Source organism: Platalea leucorodia (assembly GCF_965183815.1).
Source record: "Platalea leucorodia genome assembly, chromosome: 29".
Classification (NCBI taxonomy): Eukaryota; Metazoa; Chordata; class Aves; order Pelecaniformes; family Threskiornithidae; genus Platalea; species Platalea leucorodia.
The window spans coordinates 439,915-464,120 of NC_138851.1; the positions used below are offsets into that span (position 1 = coordinate 439,915).

Consider the following 24,206-nt stretch of genomic DNA (forward strand, 5'->3'; position numbering starts at 1 on the left):
GACCCCTCACCACAGAGCTGCCATCAGCTACTCGACGCCCCATAGGTGGAGGCGTCTGCCTATCATTCCCTGTCAGCCAATAAGAGCCGCGAACTTCCCTAGGAAGGCGGGATCAGCCACCTGTGCCGGAGGGGTGAATGCCGCCTAGTCTCCGCGCCCCCATAGGCTGCCTCACCTTCTCCTGCGCCAGCGATTGGTAGATTCTCCGGTCAATCAAATCCAAACCCTTCAGCTGAAGAGGCGGGGCTTGTTGCCCTCTCCTGTCAGCCAGGTGCCACTCCAAGCGAGATGTGGCAGTCGATTGGCCGTTCTACCTATCCATCATCGCCACCTGCGCCTGCCATTCGCCTCTCAGCCAGTCGGTGCCCACCCTCCCTCAGGGGGAAGCATCTCCTTGAATCTCATTGGAGGGCTCCTTGCCCATCAACCACCGACGAGCCAGCCTATTGGCTCAGCGCACAACAGGCGCGGTTTAATAGCCGGCTCCCCCGCGGCGGCTCATTGGCTGTAGCGCCGCGGAGGGGGCGGGAGGAGGCGGTGCGGTGATTGGCTGCGGGGCGGGGCCGCCTGTCAGTCAGTGTCAGTCAGGGCGGCGGCGGCGGCGGTTTCCCCCCATGGCAGCGGCGGGGCCCGCGGCGGCCGCGGCTCCCGCTCGGCTCCAAGCGGCGGTGGCGGCGGGGGGGCGCCGCGGGCCCCCCCCTCGGAGGCAGCCGGTGGTCGCCATGGCAGCGTCTCGCAGGTAGGAGGGGCCGGGAGGGGCGCCCCGCCCCCTGGGGGGGGGCTCCCTCCCTCAGGAATGGGGGGGTGTCCCCCCCCCGAGGGGGGGGGCTATGGGGGGTGGTCGGGGGTGATCACCCCCCTGGGGGTAATTGGGCCTAAAGCCCCCCCCCCCTTAAGATTAGGGGGAGGATTGGGGGTTAAACCCTCCCCCAGGTGAGGGGGTAGTTGGGGGTGACCCCCCCCGGGGGGGTACTGGGGGTAACCCCCCCCTCCAGGCTATGAGGAGGGGGTGTCTATGGGGCTAATGCTAGGGGGGGGTAATTTGGGGTAAATACACACCCCCCCCTCAGTGTATGGGGGGTAATTGGTGTTGCCACCCCCCAGCTGGGTGGTAATTGGGGGTACCCCCCCTTCTTTGGGGGCATTTGGGAGTCACCCCTTCCCATCTGGGGGGGGTATTGGGATAATTTTCCCCCTGGCTATTGGTGTGGCTGGGGGTAACCCCCCCCCGTGACTATAGGGTAACTGGGGGATCCCCCCCAGGCTAAGGGGGTAAATGGGGTTACCCCCTCACTTTTGGGGGGTAATTGGGGGTTCACCCCACCGGAGGAAACCACAGGGGTGCCCCCCACCATGCTACGCGGGGTAATTCAGGGCTATATTTTGGGGGGGGCATTGAGGGTGCCCCCGCCATGCTATGGGGGGACATAGCAATGCCCCCCCTACTACAAAGGGGGACATTGGGGGGTTCCCCCCTATTCCCCTCCTTTATTGCCTCCCCCCCGTTGCAGCCTGCCGGGGGCTGCACTCCTGTGTGCAAAGAGGGTGTTGTCCCTCACTCCTTTTTCCCTTAAAATAATCAGGTTTTGGTTAAAAAAAAAAAAAAAACGGGGGGGGGGGGGTTGCAGCAGGCGGCAGGACCCCCCCTTTCACAGCTGCGGTCCCCCAAATGTCATTTATTGGGGGGGGGGGGGGGCGGCTTTTATCACACACACCCCCCCAGCCGGTGCGCACCCACCCTCTCCACCAGCATCCCTGTGCCCCCCATCTGTGGGGAGGGGGTTTGGGGGGGTCCCTGGGTGCCCCCCAAAACACCCTCCCCCCTCGCAGCCGCCCAGAAGATGGAGCAACGGCGGCCGCAGCCTCCGGAGCCGTGGCTTTGTGCTGTCCCCGACGCACATCTCCATTTGGGTTCAAACCCAGGGATTTTAGCTACACCGGAGCAACTCATGTTTCCCATCAAATTACAGGGTTTTCCCCCAAATTCACCCTCCCTTTTTGATTTTTCCCCTTTTTCTGATGGTTTTTCATCAATCAGGGCTTCGCCGGCGGCGTTGCCGGTGGCGTTTAATACCTGCCGCCACCAGCAGCCTGGATGGGGAGGAAGAAAAGCCCACCCTATTTTGGTGAAAAATCCCAAAAGACATCAAACCCTCCCAGTTTCGGGCTCATTTCAACCAATTTAGGACTGCAAAAAAACCAAAAATCACCACCCGAGTGGCATTTTGGGTAGTTTTTCCCCAAAAAGCCACATTTGAAAATGCAGTTTGGTGCCCGGCGCCGGGGGGGGGGGTGGTTTCCTTGCTCCATTTTGGTGCTGAATTCAATTTTCACCTGGTTTTGGGTGGGTTTTGGTCGGTTTTAAACCCAGTGGCATTTGGGGGGGATTTTAGCTTAAAATTTGCACCTGCTTCATCCCCGCCAGCAGCAAAATTCACGGTGTTTAAACCCATTTATATCCATTTTCCTCCTCTTTCCACCAACCGCGGATGTTGGTGAAGCTTGAGAACATCCCGCTGAAACATTTGTGGTTTAATCAATTTGTTTTCCTTATCCGGCTCCTTTTGCACGTTAATATTTGGGGTTTCTGGCAAATTAGTGGATTTTTGATGGTTTGTGTCCAACGGAAAGTCGACGTCGCTACCTGGTGCCTCCAAAAATTGCTGCTGAAAGTGGGGGTGAATCCCCGTTTTGATGAACTTTTAAGAGGAGGCGGTGAAAGCGGCATAGGAAAAAAGTGGAAACGGCGCGGGGACACGGCAAAAATGCTGCAAAACAGACTCAAAACGGCACTGAGAGACGCTGAGAAAACGGCGTAGAAAATACTGTGAAAACAGGGTGGAAAAGGTGCAAAACGACACTGAGAGACGCTGCAAAAATGGGCAGAAAAGGCATAAAACGGCGCAGAAAAGGCATTAAAAGGGGTGGAAAAGGCACAAAACACCGCAGAAACGGTACAAAGCTCCACGGAAAAGCTGCGAAAATGGGTCAAGAAAACTACAAATTGGCAAATTTTAAGCAGAACGGGGGAAATTTTAACATTTTCCACCCGAAATGCTCCAGCTCGAGGTCGGCGTCTTAACATCCTGCTGAAATTGGGCTTTTTTTTTAATGGCGTTTTGATTGAGCGATGGTGTTTTGGGGGAAAATGAGTCAACGTGACAGCGGCACGTGGGGACCTCGAGGACTCCGCAGCGCCCCGTCGCGCCCGGAAAGTTATTTTTTATTAACGCACCATCGTAAACGGCCTGAAATCAGCCCCTTTTTGGGCCAGTTACCTAAAAACAGAGCCTGGGCGCCGTGGTGGCGTTTCCAGGACCATTTCCACCATTTTTCCCTTTGATTTTCTCTGCGCATTTGACACACACACCCCTGGACTTTTTTTTTTTCCCTCCGAATTCAAGTATTTTCAGCAAATTTTGATACCCATCACCCCGGAACGAGCTCTCGGCACAACAGGAACCCCTGAAGGACGGCAGCCACCATCTCCTTCTCCCCATGCTGGAAAACCAACAAGATTTCACCCAAAAAAACCGCTGAAAAATTTCAATTTGCCTTTTGTCCTTTTTTCCCATTTCCACCTGTTTTTTTCCAGGTCTAATAAACAATATTATCATCTACCTACCTCATTTTTGGGTTGAAATTCTGCATTTCGGCCATCCCATGCTCATCCACACGTGGTTGTTGCTTTTATTTCCCCCCCGCCATCGACGTGGAAATGAACATTTTCCTAAAAAGCCATTTCAGGACATTCTTGCAGCCCATTGAACCGTGGCGGGTTGTGCTGTGGCCGCTGTTTGATCGGTAACTTATAATTTTGCAGCGAAGCCGGCGCTCGCTAATTTTTTTCATTCAAACAGTATTTTGGGTGATATCAGCCAGCAAGGTCTTGCAGGGAAATATTAATTATAGAAAATAAATTAACGTCTCTCCTGGAGATGAAGGCGCTACTGGACGATCCCCGTCCCGCAACGGGCGGCGCGGGGCTGAATTAAATATAATCAAGGCTTTTCCCCCCCCCCCCATTATAAAATTTCCTGCTTAATAAGCAAATCTGCGTGATCCCATTAACGATTGACCCGATTCTTCCCCCAAAGCCGCTCTCTTAAATTTTGCTGCTCTTGGAAAACCATTAACCAAACGGCACGGAATTTTCCCCATTTGCGGTATGGCTGCGTTTGCCCAGCACCCCTTCCTTGCTCTGCTCTCCTCCGAGCTCGTTTTGCTCCACCGGCCAGTTTTTCCCCCCAAAAAAGGGGTCAGAAATGTGACTTTTTGGTTAAAACCTCCCTGATTTATAGCTTAATCTGCACAGAGAGCAAATGAAGCCCAAATCAGGTAAATCACACATTCACGGCGCATCCTTCAGGCGCTGCTGCTTTTTCTTTCTTTCCTCCGCTTTCTTCATCCCCTCTGGCCACAGCAGCGACTGAGGGTTCATTTTGCCAGTCTTCAGCAGCGTTTTTTCACCAAAAGGAGAGTTTTTCAGCCCAAAAAAGGCCAGAGCTGCCTTGAGGGATCCCAATCCCTGCCAATCCTCCAGCGAATCCCCACCGGAGACGCCGCTTGAACCCCTCTTTTACCAGCAATCCTCAAACCGCCGTTTTTCACCCTATTTCTGCCACTCCCTGTAATCCCAAACTGAGACTCGTTCTTCCCCGAAGAGGTGTTTTTCTGTAAAACACCACCAAAATGGGCAAACTGGGTGCTGTCAACCCCTAAAGCAAATCCACAGCGAGGACAGCTTTCTGCAAATCCTCTCTTCCCACATTGGCTCGTTCCTTCCCAAAACGAGGGTACATGGGGTTTAATTCCAGTTTTTACGCTAATTTAATTCAACTAATGTAGGGGAAACATGGGATGATGCACTTAGACCTGGCTTGACATGAAAACTGGGCTTAAATGGGGGTTTTTTTTTAGGGAATTAAGGGAATGTCTCAGTGGGCTGCAAACTGAGCGATGCTCGCACCCTGTTTTCTATCAGATTAGCTAAAACAGGGCGGTTTTAAAGAGATTTGAAGGAATGTGGTGAGGAGAGAAAGATGGGGGGTCACATCGCGCTCACGCTGACGCTCGCCTTTCCAGGTGAGACCCCGAAATCCCCGCGGGCTCGGCGCGTTGCCGGCCCTCGCCGCCATGGCGTCGCCGGCCGTCAGCCCCGACTCGTCCTCCCACGAAGCCCTCTCCTCCGTCAACTCAGCCCCGGCGTGTTCGCCCACCTCCGACTCGGAAAACCTCAGCCCGGATGAACTGGAGCTGCTGGCGAAGCTGGAGGAACAAAATCGGTGAGTGCCGGGGGATATCTGCCCCGTTTGGTCTTTTTATTGTCCTTTTTTTTTCAAGCATTTCCCTTAAAATCAAAAAAACTGGACAACAACGAGCTGCTTCCCCCAAGCATCGCTCCAGCCGGGGTGAAAACACTCCGGTTTATTATTTTCAAGGTTATTTTTTTCTCTTTGAAAGCAGCAGGGTTTGCTCGTTCAGGCAGGCAAAGGGGATTTCTGGAAGGAGGCGGTTGTTTGGAAATAATAAATAATAAACCCACCCGCTCCGGTGGTGGGTTTTAAATCTGCTGTTGATGGGAAACGAGCCCTGAGGCTCACTTTGCCGAAATACCGGGCAGAAAGCTCCATCCCTGGCATAAACCGGTGTTAAAATCAAGCCCTGAAATGCAAATTTCCTTGCAAAGCCATTTTTAAGCAAATTCGCTCTTGGAAAAACCCCATTGGAAATCTGTTTTTTAAGCAGATTCGTTAAAGAAGCCATCCCCAGGCAGCTGTCGGCATCTGGCCGGGGAATATAGCCCATCCTGAAGCTGTTTTGGGGTGGTTTAGGGGAATATCTCCTTCTTTGGGGCAGTTTGGAGGGAATAACTCCATTTTTGGAGTGGTTTTGGAGGAATCTCTCCTCCTTTGGGGCATTTTGGGTGAATATCTCCTCTTTTGGGGTGGTTTTGGGGGGAATGTCTGCTTGGTTGGGGTGGTTTGGGGGGAATCTCTCCTCCTTTGGGGTTTTTTGGGGAGAATATCCCCTTTTTTAGGACCATTTTGGGGGACTCTTCTCCTTTGGGGTAGTTTTGGGGGAATATCTCCTCTTTTGGAGTAGTTTTGGGGGAATATCTCCTCTTTTGGAGTGGTTTTGAGGGAATATCTCCTCTTTTGGGGCAGTTTTGGGGGAATGTCTCCTTCTTTGGGGCATTTGGGGGGAATATCTGCTGTTTGGGGGGAATGTCTCCTCCTTGGGGGCTGTTTTGGGGGAATATCTCTTTTTTGGGACCATTTTGGGGGAATCTCTCCTCCTTTGGGGCTGTTTTGGGGGAATATCTCCTTTTTTGGGATGGTTTTGTGGGAATCTTTTCTCCTTGGGGGCTGTTTTGGGGGAATATCTCCTCTTTTGGAGTGGTTTTGAGGGAATATCTCCTCTTTTGGGGCAGTTGTCAGGGAATATCTCCTTCTTTGGGGCTGTTTTGGGGGAATATCTCCTTTTTTGGGACAGTTTTGTGGGAATCTTTTCTCCTTGGGGGCTGTTTTGGGGGAATATCTCTTCTTTTGGAGTGGTTTTGAGGGAATATCTCCTCTTTTGGGGCAGTTGTCAGGGAATATCTCCTTCTTTGGGGCTGTTTTGGGGGAATATCTCCTTTTTTGGGATGGTTTTGTGGGAATCTCTTCTCCTTGGGGGCTGTTTTGGGGGAATATCTCCTCTTTTGGAGTGGTTTTGAGGGAATATCTCCTCTTTTGGGGCAGTTGTCAGGGAATATCTCCTTCTTTGGGGCTGTTTTGGGGGAATATCTCCTTTTTTGGGACAGTTTTGTGGGAATCTTTTCTCCTTGGGGGCTGTTTTGGGGGAATATCTCTTCTTTTCGGGCAGTTTTGGGGGCTCTCTCCTCCTTGGGGGCTTTTTTGGGGCTATCTCGGTCTCTCACAGGCTACTGGAGGCTGACTCCAAGTCGATGCGCTCCATGAACGGCTCGCGAAGGAACAGCGGCTCCTCCTTGGTCTCCAGCTCCTCGGCCTCCTCCAACCTCAGCCACCTCGAGGAGGACACCTGGATCCTCTGGGGCCGCATCGTCAACGAGTGGGACGAGTGGAGAAAGAAGAAGGAGAAGCTGCTGAAGGTAAGGATGTAGCTTTATTTTTAATTATATTTTAACCCCCCTGCAAAAATCTGCACCATTCTTCCACGTGCTGGGATGAGATGATGTCTCCCCATCCACGAGGAGCTTCCTCACCTCCTTGAAACCCATTTTCTCAGGTTTTTGCCCCATTTTTCCACAGGAGCTCATCCGCAAAGGGATCCCCCACCATTTTCGTGCCATCGTCTGGCAGCTGCTCTGCAGTGCCACCGACATGCCCGTCAAAAACCAATACTCGGAGCTGCTCAAGATGTCCTCTCCCTGTGAGAAGCTCATCCGACGGGATATCGCCCGCACCTACCCGGAGCACGAGTTCTTCAAGGGACAGGACAGTCTGGGCCAGGAGGTGCTCTTCAACGTCATGAAGGTAACGTCTTTTCCTCAAACATCAACGGATCACGGCTACAGCCCGGACACCGCTTTGGGTTTTGAAGCTGTTTTAACTGGATATTAATTTTTGAGGGGTTTGGTTTCCCCCAGAAACTCCTGGAACCATCACTTCTTGCAGCACGACAGTCCTTTCCTCACAAAGGGACCTCATTCCCCATCCGTCCCAGACCTCATTTTTTCCTGTTGAGTTTTACTGGATATTTCAGTCTTTTGAGGTCTAAATTCAAGTTTGCAGCAACGTCGTCTTCGCAGGAGGCATTGTCAACCAAAAAAAAAGCTATTTTCCATGGTCAAGGCTTCCCTCCACCGTTGCCCTCCCACAGCAAGCAGGGATGGTGCCGCAGCCAATCCCCCTGCTCACGCATATATTTATTTTGATTTTTTTTTCCTCCTTCCAGGCCTATTCGCTGGTGGACCGGGAGGTCGGATACTGCCAGGGTAGCGCCTTCATCGTGGGACTACTGCTCATGCAGGTTTGTGCCAGCCCCCAGGGCAAAGAGAAGCCGCCGATGGGTTTTTAACACCCTCCGAAGACGTGGTAGAATGGGGTTGAGGAATAGGAGCCTTTTTCTTGAGCCTCAGGAACAAAATGGGCTCGATCCCACTCTCCCACTTACTCCTGATCGGTTTAAAATCCCCCATTCGCATTCCCCTTCACCCAGGGACGGTTCCCGGCACGTCCCATCCCATCCCGTCACCTGATGGGAAGAGTCTCTGCGTCCGGAGCTGCCGGCAGAGGTTTAAGGGGGAATTCATGTCCCTTTGGGTCTCCAGATGCCCGAGGAAGAGGCCTTCTGCGTGTTCGTGAGGCTGATGCAGGAATACCGCTTACGGGAGCTCTTCAAACCCAGCATGGCCGAGCTGGGGCTCTGCATCTACCAGTTTGAGTACATGCTGCAGGTAGGTGCTCCCCCAAAACGCTCGGGGTGGTGGGAACCAGCAGGTAGAGCCAGGGGACAAGGACAAGGGAGAGGCAGGAGTGAGGTGGCAGCTCTTGGGAGAAATGAGTTCCTCCCCAATGGAGCTCGTGTCCAGCAACACAGATCCTGGGGATGTCTGTGAGATGCTCTGAGGACCATCCGTGATTTCTCAAGGGACCAAGGATGTCCACAAAATACCTTGGGGACACCCATGAGACCCTGGGGACCATCCGCAAGCCCCCCCCACCAAGGGACCTTCCATGAGACCCCTCAGGGACCTCTACAAGACCTCGTGGACCTGTTCAAACCCCTAAAAACATCCACCATTCCCCATTTCTCTTCATTTCCCCCATTTCTCGCATCCAGGAGCAGCTGCCGGAGTTGAACATCCACTTCCGCTCGCAGAGCTTCCTCACCTCCATGTACGCCTCGTCCTGGTTCCTCACCCTCTTCCTCACCACCTTCCCTCTTCCCGTGGCCACGCGCGTCTTCGACATCTTCATGTACGAGGTAACGGGGCTGCGGCCAACACCATAAATCGCAAAGGGACCACAACCACGTTTTCCACTTGGATGTGGAAACGTTCTCCCCACGCCAGCTGATCTGGTTTTGGGGAGGAAAAACCCCAGGTGGGAAAGGCGTGGGGTCAAGCGTGGACCCTTCCCGCAGGGGCTGGAGATTGTCTTCCGCGTGGGGATGGCACTGCTGCAATTCAACCAGGCTGAGCTCGTTCAGCTCGACATGGAGGGCATGTCCCAGGTACGTGCTGGTGGCTTTTGGGGTGGATTTAGCCCACGGGATGGCTTTCAGGGTGGATTTATCCAACGGGATGTATTTTGGTGTGGATTTGTCCAACGGGACGTGTTTTGGGGCAGATTTGTCCAACGGGATGTGTTTTGGGGCAGATTTGTCCAACGGGTCATGTTTTGGGGCAGATTTAGGCAAGAGGACATATTTGGGGATGGATTTGTCCAATGGGCCTTATTTTGGGGCAGATTTAGTCAACAGGACGTGTTTTGGGGCCGATTTCTGCAACAGGCCGTATTTTAGATGCGTTTATGCAACGGGCTGTATTTTAGGTTTACACGATGGGCCGTATTTTGGGGCTGGTTTATGCAATAAGTTGTATTTTGAGGTGGATTTATGCAACGAGGGCGTGTTTTGGGGCAGATTTATCCAACAAGCCCTATTTTGGGGGCTGGTTTTACCCAATGGGCCCTATTTTGGGGCTGGTTTACGCGATGGCCTGTATTTTGGGGCTACATTTCATGACCGATTTCCGCACCCGCAGTACTTCCAGAAGGTGATCCCACACCAGTTTGACAGTTGCCCCGACAAGCTCATCCTCAGGGCCTTCCAGGTCAAGTACAACCCCAAGAAGATGAAGAGGTGAGACGGGGTGACGAGTTCCTGCGCTTGGGTGGGGTCCCCGTGGGGTGCAAAGCCAGGGGGTCTGGTCCCCGTCCTCGCATCCCAGCCTGTCCCCATGTCCCGAGCAGGCTGGAGAAGGAGTACGCCGCCATCAAGAACAAAGAGATGGAGGAGCAGATCGAGATCAAGGTGAGACAGGTCAAGTGTTGGCATCCTGGGGCCACTTGAGCCATCCTCGTGGCCACTTGGCCCATCCCCAGGGCCAGTTGAGCACTCCTGGCATGGCATAGCCCATCCCTGAGGCCATCTAAGCCATCCTGGAGCCAGTTTGGCCCATCCCAGGGTCACTTGACCCCTTCCCAGAGCCGTTTGAGCCATCCTGGGATGGCTTAGCCCATCCCCAGGGCCATTTAAGCCATCCCAGGGCCACTTTGACTCATCCCTGGGGTCACTTTGAGCCATCCTAGGGCCATGTAGCCCGTTCCTGGGGCCATGTAGCCCATTCCTGGGGCCACTTGAGCCATCTCAGGGGGGCTTAGCTTCTCCCTGGAGCCACTTGACCCATCCCTAGGGTCATTTGAGCCATCCTAAGGTGGCTTAGCCCATCCCCAAGCCCACTTGAACCATCCTGGGACAACTTCACCCATCCCCGGGGCCATCTAAGCCGTCCTGGCATCGCTTGGACCCATCCCACGGCCATTTAAGCTGTCCCTAGGGCCACTTAGCCCATCCTGAGTACCATTTAGCCTGTCCCCAGGGCCATTTAAGCCATCTCAGGACCACTTTGACCTATCCCATGGGCCATTTAAGGTGTCCCCAGGGGCCACTTAAGCCATGCCGGGGCCACTTGACCCGTCACAGAGCAGTTCGAGCCATCCCAGGGCCACTTTCACCCATTCTTGGGGACATTTAGCTCATCCCTGGGGCCATCTGAGCCATTTCTGGAGCCATCTAAGCCATCCTGGGGCCACCATGACCCATCCCAGGGCCATTTAAGCTGTCCCCAAGGCCACTTAGCCTGTCCTCAGGGCCATGTAAGCCATCCCAGGGCCACTTTGTCCCATCTTCAGGGTTGATTGAGCCATCCCAGGGCCACTTGACCCATCCCCGGGGCCACTGGAGCCATCTGGGGACAGCTTAGCCCATCCCTGGGGCCACTTTACCCCCACGTCCCCCTGTCCCCAGGCTGTCCCCAACCTCAGCGACCCCCCGGGGACATCAAACCCCGCCACGGAGCTAATTCCTCCCCATTTTCCACCCCCCAGCGCCTCCGCACCGAGAACCGCCTGCTGAAACAGCGCATCGAAACCCTGGAGAAGGTAAGCCCCGTGGCTGGCACCCCAAAACCCTCCTGAGGGCACCCCAAAACTCCCCTTAGGGCACCCCAAAACTCCCCTGGGGGCACCCAAACCCCCTGGGGGCACCCAACCCCCCCTGGAGCACCCAAAAAGTCCCCTGGAGTACCCCAAATTCCTCTGAGGCACCCATGCCGCCGCCACCCAGAGATCCCAGCACCCATGGGTGCAACCCCGCAACTTCCAGCACCCCTTTTATGGGCCGCATCCCCAAAATCTCCCCTCCCAGCACCGTTTTGGTACAAAAAAAAAGAAGATTTAAGTCCAGCAAGCAGCTGTTTCATCATTTTTCCACACAGTCTTCCTCCGGGAGGTGGGAAACGCTCCGTTTTAGGGCAAAACTCCACCATTGCCATGTTTTCCCCCCCCAGCATGGGGGAAAAAGCTAAAATCCTTGGAAAACACCCCAAAACGGGGACCGATGATGCGCGGGAAGGTTGCCGGGTGCCTCTGCCTCTCGCTGCCTCCGTCCTCTTCGTTTGTCTCGTTACGTCTCTCCTCTCTTTCTCTCTCTTCTCCGCCGGCGGCCGCAGGAGAGCGCGGCTCTCGCCGACAGGCTCATCCAGGTAGCGTCAAAAATAGCTATTTTTCTCTTTTCTGCTGCGTTTTAACCCTTTTCTTCCCCCTTTTGCTTCCCAGCCTGCCTGCGTCCGGCTTATTTTGGGGAAGATTTTGCCCTTTTTCTTGCTTTTTTGGAGGCTCCCGCACACCTTCCCCGCTTTGGGGGGGTAGGGGAAGGAGGATTTGGGGGTGGTTGGTGAAAATGAGAGGTTTTGGCCCGTTTTGGGGCTCGGTGGCAAGCGGGGGTGGGCAGCGCGGTGGCACTTGAGGGCAGGGTTTGGCCAAGATGGGGGAAAAGCTGCCATTTTGGGTGAGTTTGATCAAAATCTGTAGATTTTGAGTGGAAGGTCATGGGTCGTGGGGTTAGAGTGGCTCGGAGGGGACAAAATGGCCCTGGAGGTCCCCACAGGGCTGGTGTCACCTCTTTGTCCTCAGCGTCACCTGCTGTGGGGCTGGTGTCACTCCCCAGGGCTGGTGTCACCCCCTTCTCCTGGTGTCACCCCTTCTCCTGGTGTCACCTTGCTGTGAGGCTGGCGTCACCCTCCATGGCTGGCGTCACCCCCTTGTCCCCAGTGTCATGCCCTTGTCCCCAGCTTCACCCGCTGCGGGACTGCTGTCACCCCTCGGCCCTGGCGTCACCTCACGTTCCCGGCATCACCCCCTTGTCCCCACCACCCCACTCCCAGTGCCGCGCTGGTGGGGAGAACCGGGCGCGCCCTGCCGTGGTGGTGACGCGTCCCCGCTGTCCCCAGGGCCAGGTGACACGGGCGCAGGAGGCGGAGGAGAACTACATCATCAAGCGAGAGCTGGCGGTGGTGAAGCAACGCTGCACCTCGGCCACCGAGAACCTGCAGCGCGCCCAGACCACCATCCGGCAGCTGCAGGACCAGCAGGTTGGTGTCCCCACATGTCCCCAAATGTCCCCAGATGTCCCCAGGCGTCCCCATCGCCCCCACACATCCCCCTTTCAATTCGCACCCTGCTGCAGCCTGGATTTGGGTGCAGATGGTGGGTGCCACCGCCGTGGGCAAGGGGGGGGACAGGCGTTATGTCCCATGGGTGACGCGTTGGGGACGGTGGCAGGGGAACCCACGCTTCAGCGAGGAGTTTGTCACCCACCTGGAGACGGAGCTGGAGCAGTCGCGGCTGCGGGAGAGCGAGACCCTCGGCGCCCTCAAGGAGATGCAGGATAAAGTCCTCGACATGGAGAAGGTGACAGGGACGGCTCGTGGGTGTCACGCTGGTGGCCTTGGGGACAGGGAGGATCCCACAAGTGGCCCTGGGGATGGAGAGTGTCACACAAGTGGTCCTGGGGATGGGGACAGTCATGTGGGTGGCCCTGGGATGGTGACATGAGTGGCCCTGGGGATGGAGAGTGTCACATGAGTGGCCTTGGGGAGAGGGAGTGTCACACAGGGGGCTCGCGGGGGTCCTGGACCTGGTGTCCCCTGTCCCTGGGGATCCCCAGTGCCACACAAGTGTCCCCAGAGGGTCCCCCTGTTCTGGGGGACCCCCAGTGCAATGTGTCCCTGGGGGATCCCCTGTCCCTAGTGTCCCCTATCATCTTCCCGCAATGTCCCATGAGTGTCCCCACCTCCACCTGGCAGAGGGGGACAAGCCCCCAGTGCCACCACCCTGGGGTGTCCCTGCTGATGACCGGTGCCACCGCCCCGAGGCGTCCCCGATGACATCCAGTGCCACGGCCCTGAGGTGTCCCTACCGACGTCTGGTGCTACCACCCCGGGACGTCCCTGCCCCGGGGTGTCCCCGCTGACGTCCCCCGTGTCCCCGCAGAGGAACAGCCTGCTGCCGGACGAGGACAACGTGGTGCGGCTGCAGGAGGAGCTGCAGGCGCTGGCGCTGCGCGAGGCCGAGGCCGTCAAGTCGCTGACGGAGCTGCAGCAGCAGGTGAAGGACCTCAGTGACAGCTGGCAGGTAAGGACCTGGACGTCTGCGTCCCCTCCGGATGCCTGGGTGTCCCCCGGATGCTTGGGTCGCCCCCCCAGACACCTGGGTGTCCCCCCAGATGCCTGGGTCCCCCCTCAGGGTGCCTGGGTCCCCTCTCAGCTACCCGGGACCCTTGTCCTGATGCCTGGGTCCCCTCCCGACTGCCTGTGTCCCCTCCTGGCCACCTGGGTCCCTTGTTCCAACATCTGGGTCCCCTCTTGTCCTCCTGGGGCCTTTGTCCTGACGGCTGTGTCCTCTCCTGGCCACCTGGGTCCCTTGTTCCAACATCTGGGTCCCCTCCAAGACACCTGGGTCCCCTCCCTGCCACCTGGGTTCCCATGAGGGCCACCCGGGTCCCTTGTTCCAACATCTGGGTCCCCTCCAAGACACCTGGGTCCCCTCCCTGCCACCTGGGTTCCCATGAGGGCCACCCGGGTCCCTTGTTCCAACATCTGGGTCCCCTCTTGTCCTTCTGGGGCCTTTGTCCTGACGGCTCTGTCCTCTCCTGGCCACCTCGTCCCCTCCCGGCCACCTGGGTCCCTTGTTCCAACATCTGGGTCCCCTCCAAGACACCTGGGTCCCCTTCCTGCCACCTGGGTCCCCACAAGGGCCACCCGGGTCCCTTGTTCCAACATCTGGGTCCCCTCTTGTCCTCCTGGGGCCTTTGTCCTGACGGCTGTGTCCTCTCCTGGCCACCTCGTCCCCTCCTGGCCACCTGGGTCCCTTGTTCCAACATCTGGGTCCCCTCCCAGCCACCTGGGTCCCTTGTCCCAGCACTTCTGTCCCCTCCCATCCACCTGGGTCCCCACGAGGGCCACCTGGGTCCCCCCCCACCTGCCCGGCGGGTGCCTGACGGGTGCGGGGCGCAGGCGGGCCGGGCAGGCGGGCGCTGGAAGGAGTCCCCGCGGCGGAGCAACGCCAACGCGCTGCAGGAGGCCGTGGTGGCGGCACGGCTGCGGGAGGCCCAGGCCCAGGCCGAGCTGCGGGCGCTGCGCCAGCGGGTGCTGCAGCTCGAGACGCAGGTCAGACCCTGGGCCGCATCCTGACTGGGGGCTGGGGGGGCTGAACTGGGCAGGTACTGGAGTCATGGGTGCTGAACTGGGGGTGCTAGGGCTGCGGGTGCTGTGCCAGTGGGTGCTGCAGCTCGAGACGTGGGTCAGAGCTGGGGCCGCATCCTGACTGGGGGCTGGGGGGGCTGAACTGGGGAGTACTGGGGCTGTGGGTGCTGGGGGTATGGGGGCCATGGCTGCTGGGGGTGTGGGTGCTGGGGCTGTGGGTGCTGCAGCTCAAGACGGAGGTCAGAGCCCGGGCTGCATCCTGACCCGGGGCTGGGGGGCTCAACTGGGGGTGCTGGGGTTGTGGGTGCTGGACTGGGAGTGCTGGGGCAGGAGGGGCTGAACTGGGGGTGTTGGGTCCATGGGTGCTGGGTGCCCGCACCCTCAGGGCCTGATCCAGGTGCAGCAGAGCCGTGTGGGGCTGGGGGGGCAGTGACAGGGACCACGGCTGGGGTGGTGACAGTCCTGTCCCCCCCTTCCAGGCCCAGACTGGGGACAGGGGCTGCGGGAGCTCGAGGCGGGGGTGACAGGGGACGGGGTGGTGACAGTCCTGTCCCCTGCAGGGCCAGATCCAGCGCACGGTGCTGGGCCGGGCGGAGCAGACCTGCGCGGGGCTGCGGGAGCAGCTGCGGCTGGCGGCGGCGCAGAGCAAGGGGCTGCAGGCGCAGCTCAGCGAGAGCCACCGCAAACACGCCGAGGCCCAGTGCAAGGTGGGACGCTTGGGGACACCCTGGGGACATCCTCGGGCCCTCCTCTGTCACCCCCCTGGGGGTACCCATGGGTGCTCCCCATCCCCTCCCCCGGGACACCCACAGACCCTCCCTGGGGACATCCCTGTCCTCTCCCCAGGGACACCCCTGTCCTCTCTCCTGGGACACCCATGTCCCCTGCCTGGGGACATCCCTGTCCCCTCTCTGGGGACACCACTGTCCTCTCTCTGGGACACCCCTGTCCCCTCCCAGGGGACATCCCTGTGCTCTCCCCTAGGACACCCATGTCCCCTCCCCAGGGACACCACTGGCCTCTCCTCTGGGACACCCATGTCCCCTCCCAGGGGACACCCCTGTCACCTCCCCAGGGACATCCACAGACCCTCCCTGGGGACACCCCTGTCCTCTCTCTGGGACACCCATGTCCCTTGCCTGGGGACATCCCTGTCCCCTCCCCGGGGACACCACTGTCCTCTCCCCAGGACACCCATGTCCCCTCCCCGGGGACACCACTGTCCCCTCCCCAGGGACACCCCATCCTCTCCCCTGGGACACCCATGTCCCCTGCCTGGGGACACCCACAGCCCTTCCCATGGGGTCAAAGTGTCCCCTTCTGCAGTGTCCCTATGTCCCCTCCCATGGGGTCCCCATGTCCCCTCCACCAGGGTCCCCATGTCCCCTCTAAAGGGATCAATGTGTCACCTCTGAGAGGGTCCAAATGTCCCCTCCACCAGGGTCCCCATGTCCCCTCCACCGGGCTTCCATCACCCCCAACGTCCCCTCCACCGGCCTTCCCTTGTGCCTGGGGACGGGGGATGACACAGGGGTGGCACCGGTGTGGCACCCGGTGACGCGATTGTCCCCAGAGCAAGGAGGAGGTGATGGCGGTGCGGCTGCGCGAGGCCGACAGCATGGCGGCCCTGGCCGAAATGCGACAGCGCGTCGCCGAGCTGGAGATCCAGGTGAGCGGGGACGAGGGGGTGGGGTTGGGGGGGACAAGGGGGGACGGGGTGACAGGGTGACAGGGTGACAGGGTGACAGGGGAGGGGACAGGCACCCGCTGACCCGCCCGCACCCGCAGAGGGAGGAGGGCATGATCCAGGGGCAGCTCAACCACTCGGACGCCGCCCAGTACATCCGCCAGCTCAAGGACCACATCGACGAGCTCAAGGCCGAGGTAAGGCACCCATGGGTGCTGCGGCACCCACGTCCTGCGCCCACGGGTGCTGGGGGACCCGTACCCTGCACCCACGGATGCTGGGGGGCCTGTATGCTGCACCCATGGGTGCTGTGGGACACGTAGCCTGCGCCCACAGATGCTGTGGAACCTGTACCCTGCACCCATGGGTGCTGCAGGACACATAACCCTGCACCCACGGTGCTGGGGGACCCACATCCTGCGCCCATGGGTGCTGGGGGACCTGTACCCTGCACCCATGGGTGCTGTGGGACCTGTACCCTGCGCCCATGGATGCTGTGGAACCCGTACCCTGCACCCATGGGTGCTGGGGGACCCGTACCCTGCACCCATGGGTGCTTTGGGACCAGTACCCTGCACCCATGGGTGCTGGGGGACCCATACCCTGCACCCACGGATGCTGGGGGGCCTGTACGCTGCACCCATGGGTGCTGAGGGACCCATACCCTGCAGTCACGGGTGCTGGGGGACCCATACCCTGCACCCATGGGTGCTGTGGGACACATACCCTGCGCCCACAGATGTTGTGGGACCTGCACCCTGCAGCCACGGGTGCTGGGGGGCCTGTACGCTGCACCCATGGGTGCTGGGGGACCCGTACCCTGCACCCATAGATGCTGTGGAACCTGTACCCTGCACCCATGGGTGCTGCAGGACACATAACCCTGCACCCACAGTGCTGGGGGACCCGTATCCTGCGCCCATGGGTGCTGGGGGACCTGTACCCTGCACCCATGGGTGCTGGGGGACCCAAGTCCTGCGCCCATGGATGCTGTGGAACCCGTACCCTGCACCCACGGATGCTGTGGAGCCCATACCCTGCGCCCATGGGTGCTGCAGGACACATAACCCTGCACCCATGGGTGCTGTGGGACCTGTACCCTGCGCCCATGGGTGCTTTGGGACCCATACCCTGCACCCATGGGTGCTGCAGGGCACATAACCCTGCACCCACGGATGCTGTGGGACCTGCACCTTGCACCCATGGGTGCTGTGGGACCCGTACCCTTCGCCCATAGGTGGTTCAGGACCCATACCCCGCACCCAGGGTTGCTGGGGGACCTGTGTTCTGCACCCATGGGTGCTGCAGGACCCGTACCCTGCACCCACAGGTTCTGGGGGACCCACGTCCTGCACCCAAGGGTGCTGGGGGACCTGTGTTCTGCGCCCAAGGGTGCTGGGGGACCCAAGTCCTGCACCCAAGGGTGCTGGCGGACCCGTGTTCTGCACCCATGGGTGCTGCAGGGCCCGTACCCTGCACCCATGGGTGCTGGCAGACCCGTGTTCTGCACCCATGGGTGCTGCAGGGCCCGTACCCTGCACCCATGGGTGCTGGGGGACCCCCGTACAGGGTCTGGCCCCCGCGCAGTGCCTCAGGGACCCTTCCCCGTGTCCCCAAGGCCAGGACACCTTGGGGACAGTCCCCAGGCGGGGCGGCGCTGGGCGCTGGCGCCATCGGCCGCGTCCCCTCGGTGCCATCGGCGCTGTCCCCTCGGCGCCATCGGCCGCGTCCCCTCGGTGCCATTGGCGCTGTCCCCTCAGTGCCATCGGCGCTGTCCCCTCGGCGCCATCGGCCGCGTCCCCTCGGTGCCATCGGCGCTGTCCCCGCGGGGCCACGTGGCACCGGGGCAGCTGGTGACAATGTCTCTCCCCGTCTCTCCTCCCTCCTCCCCTTCTCTGCTGTCCCTTGTCCCCTCCTGTCCCCTCCCGTCCCTTTGTCCCCCTCTCCCCCCCCCGCTCCTTCCCTGTCCCTTGTCCCCTTGTCCCTGTCCCCATACCCTTGTCTTCCTCCCTGTCCCTGTCCCCTTGTCCCTGTCCCCTTGTCCCCCATCCCCTTCTTCCCTGTCCCCTTCCCCACATGCCCTTGGCCCTGTCCCCCATCTCCTTGTCCCCTGTCCCATCCCCTGTCCCCTTGTCCCTGTCCCCTTGTCCCTGTCCCCTTGTCCCTGTCCCCTTGACCCCATCCCTGTCCCCTTGTTCCCTGTCGCCTTATCCCATGTCCCCTTGTCCCCCTGTCCCCATCCTGTCCCCTTGTCCCCCATCCCCTTGTCCCCGTGTCCCCTTGTCCCCCATCCCCTTGTCCCTGTGTCCCCTTGTCCCCCTGTCCCCATCCTGTCCCCTTGCCCCCATCCCCTTGTCCCCGTGTCCCCTTGTCCCCCTGTCCCCCTGTCCCCATCCTGTCCCTTTGTCCCCCATCCCCTTGTCCCTGCGTCCCCCTGTCCCCATCCTGTCCCCTTGTCCCTGTGTCCCCTTGTCCGCCATCCCCATCCTGTCCCCTTGTCCCCCATTCCCTTGTCCCCATGTCCCCTTGTCCCCATCCTGTCCCCTTGTCCCCCATCCCCTTGTTCCTGTGTCCCCTTGTCCCCCTTGTCCCCATCCTGTCCCCTTGTCCCCCATCCCCTTGTTCCCGTGTCCCCTTGTCCCCCTTGTCCCCATCCTGTCCCCTTGTCCCCCATTCCCTTGTCCCCATGTCCCCTTGTCCCCCATCCCCTTGTTCCCATTGTCCCCTTGTCCCCATCCTGTCCCCTTGTCCCCCATCCCCTTGTTCCCGTGTCCCATTGTCCCCCATCCCTATCCTGTCCCTTTGTCCCCCATCCCCTTGTCCCCATCCCCATGTCCCATCACCCGTCATGTCCCCTTGTCCCCATCCCCTGTCACCTCGTCCCCATCCCTGTCCCCCGTCCCCATCCCCTTGTCCCATCACCCATCTTCTTCCCATGTCCCTTTGTCCCTTGTCCGTTCTTCCCTGTCCCTCTCCCCTTCTCTCTGTCCCCTTGTCCCCATCCCCTTGTCCCATCACCCATCGTGTCCCCCTGTCCCCTTGTCCCTCATCCCCTGTCCCCTTGTCCCCATCCCCTTGTCCCATCACCCATCGTGTCCCCCTGTCACCCTTGTCCCCTTGTCCCCTGTCCCCGCAGATCCGGCTGCTGCGGGGGCCGCTGGCCTTCGGGGCGGTGGGGCTGGGGACACGCCTGGGGGACGAGGACTCTCTGGGTTCCTCCGACGAGGAGCTGCCACCCTTCGCCCTGACCCACGGGGACATCAGGGACCTCGGGGACCTCGGGGACATGGGAGACAGCAGCGACAGCGAGACCGAGGGGGCACCCACGGCACCGTGACCCTTGGGGACGTCGGGGACATGGGGGACAGCAGCGGCCAGCGAGACCGAGGGGGCACCTGTGGCGCCCTGATCCACGGGGACATTGGGGACGTCGGGGATGTGGGGGACGAGCGATGACAGCAGGCCCAAGGGGCCACCCCGGGGGACCCTGACCCGTGGGGACATCGGGGATGTGGGGGACCCACCAGCCCCGGGGCACCCTAGGGGCACCCAGGGGACACTGGGGACACCCACGGCCTCGGGGGGACACCCAGAGGACACTAAGGGACACCCACAGCACCCAGGGGACACCAAGGGCACCTGTGGGTCCTGTGGCACCCAGGGGACACGGGGGACACCAAGGGACACCCAGGGGACACTGCAGGCACCTAGGGGCCCTGTGGCACCCAGGGGACACGGGGGACACCCAGAGGACACTAAGGGACACCCATGGTACCCAGGGGACACTGCGGGCACCTGTGGGTCCTGTGGCACCCAGGGGACACTGGAGGACACCAAGGGACACCCAGGGGACACTGCGGGCACCTAGGGGCCCTGTGGCACCCAGGGGACATGGGGGACACCCAGGGGACACTAAGGGACACCCAGGGGCCCTGTGGCACCCAGGGGACACGGGGACACCCAGGGGACACTAAGGGACACCCACAGCACCCAGGGGACATTGCGGGCACCTGTGGGTCCTGTGGCACCCAGGGGACACTAAGGGACACCCAGGGGCCCTGTGGCACCCAGGGGACACGGGGACACCCAGGGGACACTGAGGGACACCCATGGCACCCAGGGGACATTGAGGGACATCCGTGTCACCCCAGGGCAGGATCCGGCCGTGGTGGGGGTCAAGGTCTTGGGCCTGGGGCTGCCCCGAGCCCCCGGCAGGGCCCTGAGCACGGCCGGATCCTGCGCACGGAGGGATCCTGGGGCACCGCTGGATCCCCGAACGGCCGGATCCTGCGCACGGAGGGATCCTGGGGCACCGCTGGATCCCCGAACGGCCGGATCCTGGACACGGAGGGATCCTGGGGCACCGCTGGATCCCCAAATGGCCGGATCCTGGGGCACCGCTGGATCCCCGAATGGCCGGATTCTGCACATGGAGGGATCCTGGGGCACTGCTGGATCCCTGAGCAGCCAGGTATGCGCACAGAAGGATCCTGGGTCACCGCTGGATCCCTGAATGGCCGGATCCTGCGCATGGTGGGATCCTGGGGCACCGCTGGATCCCTGAATGGCCGGATTCTGCACATGGAGGGATCCTGGGGCACCGCTGGATCCCCAAACGACCAGATCCTGGGGCACCACCAGAACCCTGAATGGCTGGATCCTGGGGCACCGCTGGATCCCTGAGCAGCCAGGTATGCGCACAGAAAGATCCTGGGGCACTGCTGCATCCCTGAATGGCCGGATCCTGCGCACAGAGGGATCCTGGGGCTCCGCTGGATCCCTGAATGGCCAGATCCTGCACACGGAGGAACCCTGGAGCGCTGTTGGATCCCTGAGCAGCCAGAACCTTGCGCACAGAAGGATCCTGGGGCACCGCTGGATCTCTGAATGGCCGGATCCTGCGCACGGTGGGATCCTGGGGCACCGCTGGATCCCCAAATGGCCGGATCCTGGACACGGAGGGATCCTGGGGCACCGCTGGATCCCCAAATGGCTGGATCCTACGCACGGTGGGATCCTGGGGCACCGCTGGATCCCCGAATGGCCGGATCCTGCGCATGGAGGGACCCTGGGACCCCCCCAGGGCACAGCCCAAGGCCGGATCCTGGACACAGCTGGACCTTGGGACACAACGGGATCCCGGACACGGCCGGATCCCGGACACGGCCGGATCCTGGGCACAGCTGGATCCTGGACCCAGTGTCCCCCTGGACGCAGTGGGACCCCCCACCCCTCGACACCCCTCCCCCCAAGGAGGTGGCCGGATCCTGCGCACCCCCCGATCCCCGCCACGACCCCCGGGACGCAGCCGGATCCCGCGCACGGGGATCTCCTGGATACGGTGGGATCCCCCCACCACGAACCCCCCCTCCCAGCCGGATCCCGGACACGGGGGGGACCCCCACACGGCCGGCGGCGGGGCCGGATCCTGGACGCTTGGGGGGGACCCTGACGTGGCCTGGCCCAGGAGAGGGCCGGATCCTGCACCCCCCAGCACCCCAGTTGCTGTTTATACCCTGTACAGAGAAATACAGACGCTGTGGGACCACGGGACCCCAAAAAGCCTCGAAGTCACCCCAAAAATCTGCTGGGACTCCCCAAATCCCTGAGATCCACCCCAAAACCCCTGGGATTCACCCTCAAAATCTGCTGGGGCCCCCAAATCCCTGAGTTTGGCCCCAAAATGCCCCCCTGGGACCCCAAAACCCCTGGAATTTGCCCCCCCCAAAAATCTACTGGGACCCCAAAATCGCTGGAATTCACCCCAAAAAATCTGATGGCACCCCCAAATCCCTGACACTGGCCCCAAAATGGCCCCTGGGACCCCAAAACCCCTGGGATTCACCCCAAAAAATCTGATGGGACCCCCCCAAATCCCTGAGATTGGCCCTGAAATGGCCCCCCAGGACCCCAAAACCCCTGGATTTCACCCCAAAAATCTGCTGGGACCCCAAAACCCCTGGACTTTGCTCCAAAAAAATTCTGCTGGGACCCCAAAACCCCTGAATTTCACCCCAAAAATCTGCTGGGTCCCCAAAGCCCCTGAAATTTGCCCCCCCCCAAAATCTGCTGGGACCCCAAAACCCCTGGATTTCACCCCAAAAATCTGCTGGGACCCCAAAACCCCTGAAATTTGCCCCCCCCCCAAATCTGCTGGGACCCCGAAATCCCTGGATTTCACCCCAAAAATCTGCTGGGACCCCCAAATCCCTGAGATTGGCCCCAAAATGGCCCCCTGGGACCCCAAAACCCCTGGATTTCACCCCAAAAGAGCCTCCCCCCCCCGAGGGGACCCCAATAATCGCGGGGGGGGGGGGCAGCAGCATCTTTATTATGCCCCTCCCCCCCCCGGCAAAGAGGGGGGGCCCCGGGGGGACCCCGGTGATGGGGGGGGGGGGGTCCCAGGCTCAGGGTGCTGCTGGGGGGGTCCTGGCTGCAGGCGGCTTCGGGTCACTGGTCCTGCGCTGGGGGGGAGATGGTGGTGCCCCCAGTACCTCCCAGTGCTCCCAGTTACCCCCCCATCCCACCCCACCAGTGCTCCCAGTATCGCTCGCCAGTGCCCCCCCAGTACTCCCAGTGCCCCCCAGTATTGCAAGTTACGCCCCATCCTCCCATTCCCCCCATCTCTCCAAATACCCCCCCCAGTACCCCTCCAGTGCTCCCAGTTACCCCCATCCCCTCAATTCCCCCCCCAGTACTCCCAGTATCTCTTTCCAGTGCCCCCCCAGTACTCCCAGTATCCCCTGTGGCCCCCCCCCAGTACTCCCAGTATCCCCTGTCCCACACCCCAGTGCCCCCCAGTATTACCAGTCACCCCTCCCAGTGCACCCCTTGACCTCCCGGTGCCCCAAGTTACCACCCAGTCCCCCCCATCCCTCCCAGTACCCCCCCAGTGCTCCCAGTTACCCCCCGTCCCCTCCCAATTTCCTCCCCATTGCTCCCAGTATCTCTTTCCAGTGCCCCCCAGTATTACCAGTTACACCCCCCCCTTGAGTTCCCAGTCCCCCCCCATCCCTCCCAGTGCTCCCAGTATCCCCCATTGCCCCCGTACCTGGCCCCCCCCGGGCTGGGGGGCAGCACTGGAGCTGGGGGGGGCCCGGGGGGCAGCTGAGGGGGGGGGTCAGCAATGAGGGGGGGCTGGGTGGGATTGGGGGGGGTCCAGCCCAGGTTGGGGGGCACGGGGGGGGTCAAGGTGGATTGGGGGGGTCCCGGGGGTGTTGGGGGGGGGGTCCCAATAATGGGGTTCCCAGGGGGCATCACTGGGGGGGGGGGGGGGGTATCCATTGGGGGGGGGGTCCCGGGGGGGGGGGGGTATCCCGGAGGGGGGGGTATCCCGGAGGGGGGGGTGTCCCTGGGGGGGGGGTATCCTGGAAGGGGGGGTATCCCGGGGGGGGGGGGTCTCGGGGGGGAGTGTCCGGGGGGGGGGGGTAATCCCTGAGGGGGGGGTCCCTGGGGGCGGGGGGTCCCTGGGGGGGGGCAGGGGGTCCCGGGGGGGGGTGTCCCCACTGGGGGGTCACCCTTGAGGATTTCGGGGGGGGGGGTCCCTAATGGAGGGGTCGGGGAGGATCATTGGGGGTCCGGGGGGGGTCCCGGGGGGTCACTGGGGGGGGGGGGATCCCGATTTTGGGGGGGGGTCCCCTCACCTGTGCGGCCATGGATGAACCAGAGCCCCCCCGCCAGGGCCGCCCCCACCACGAAGGCCCCGAAGGCGACGGCGGCCACGGCCGCGGGGGCCACGGGGGGCTCTGGGGGGGGGGGGGGCAGCGTCAGGGGGACCCCGGCGGC

General features: G+C 60.9%; 1 protein-coding gene across 2 annotated transcripts; it reads left to right on the forward strand.

Moving 5' to 3' along the window:
• Positions 1 to 692: 692 nt before the first annotated feature.
• Positions 693 to 19,758, forward strand: EVI5L (ecotropic viral integration site 5 like; the record flags this gene model as incomplete). Of its 2 annotated transcripts, XM_082334210.1 has the most annotated exons (20): positions 693 to 739; positions 5,086 to 5,285; positions 6,925 to 7,114; positions 7,275 to 7,499; positions 7,921 to 7,995; positions 8,297 to 8,422; positions 8,809 to 8,952; positions 9,112 to 9,201; positions 9,734 to 9,831; positions 9,942 to 10,002; positions 11,079 to 11,132; positions 11,702 to 11,734; positions 12,482 to 12,622; positions 12,813 to 12,941; positions 13,524 to 13,664; positions 14,546 to 14,698; positions 15,295 to 15,441; positions 16,308 to 16,403; positions 16,523 to 16,618; positions 19,558 to 19,758. In XM_082334210.1, the coding sequence occupies exons 2-20, from the start codon at positions 5,137 to 5,139 to the stop codon at positions 19,756 to 19,758; spliced, it is 2,349 nt and encodes a 782-aa protein (XP_082190336.1). In that variant the 5' UTR covers positions 693 to 739; positions 5,086 to 5,136. The 2 variants fall into 2 exon arrangements, with proteins under 2 accessions (XP_082190336.1, XP_082190335.1); XM_082334209.1 differs by lacking the exon at positions 11,702 to 11,734.
• Between the last annotated feature and the right edge of the window lie 4,448 nt (positions 19,759 to 24,206).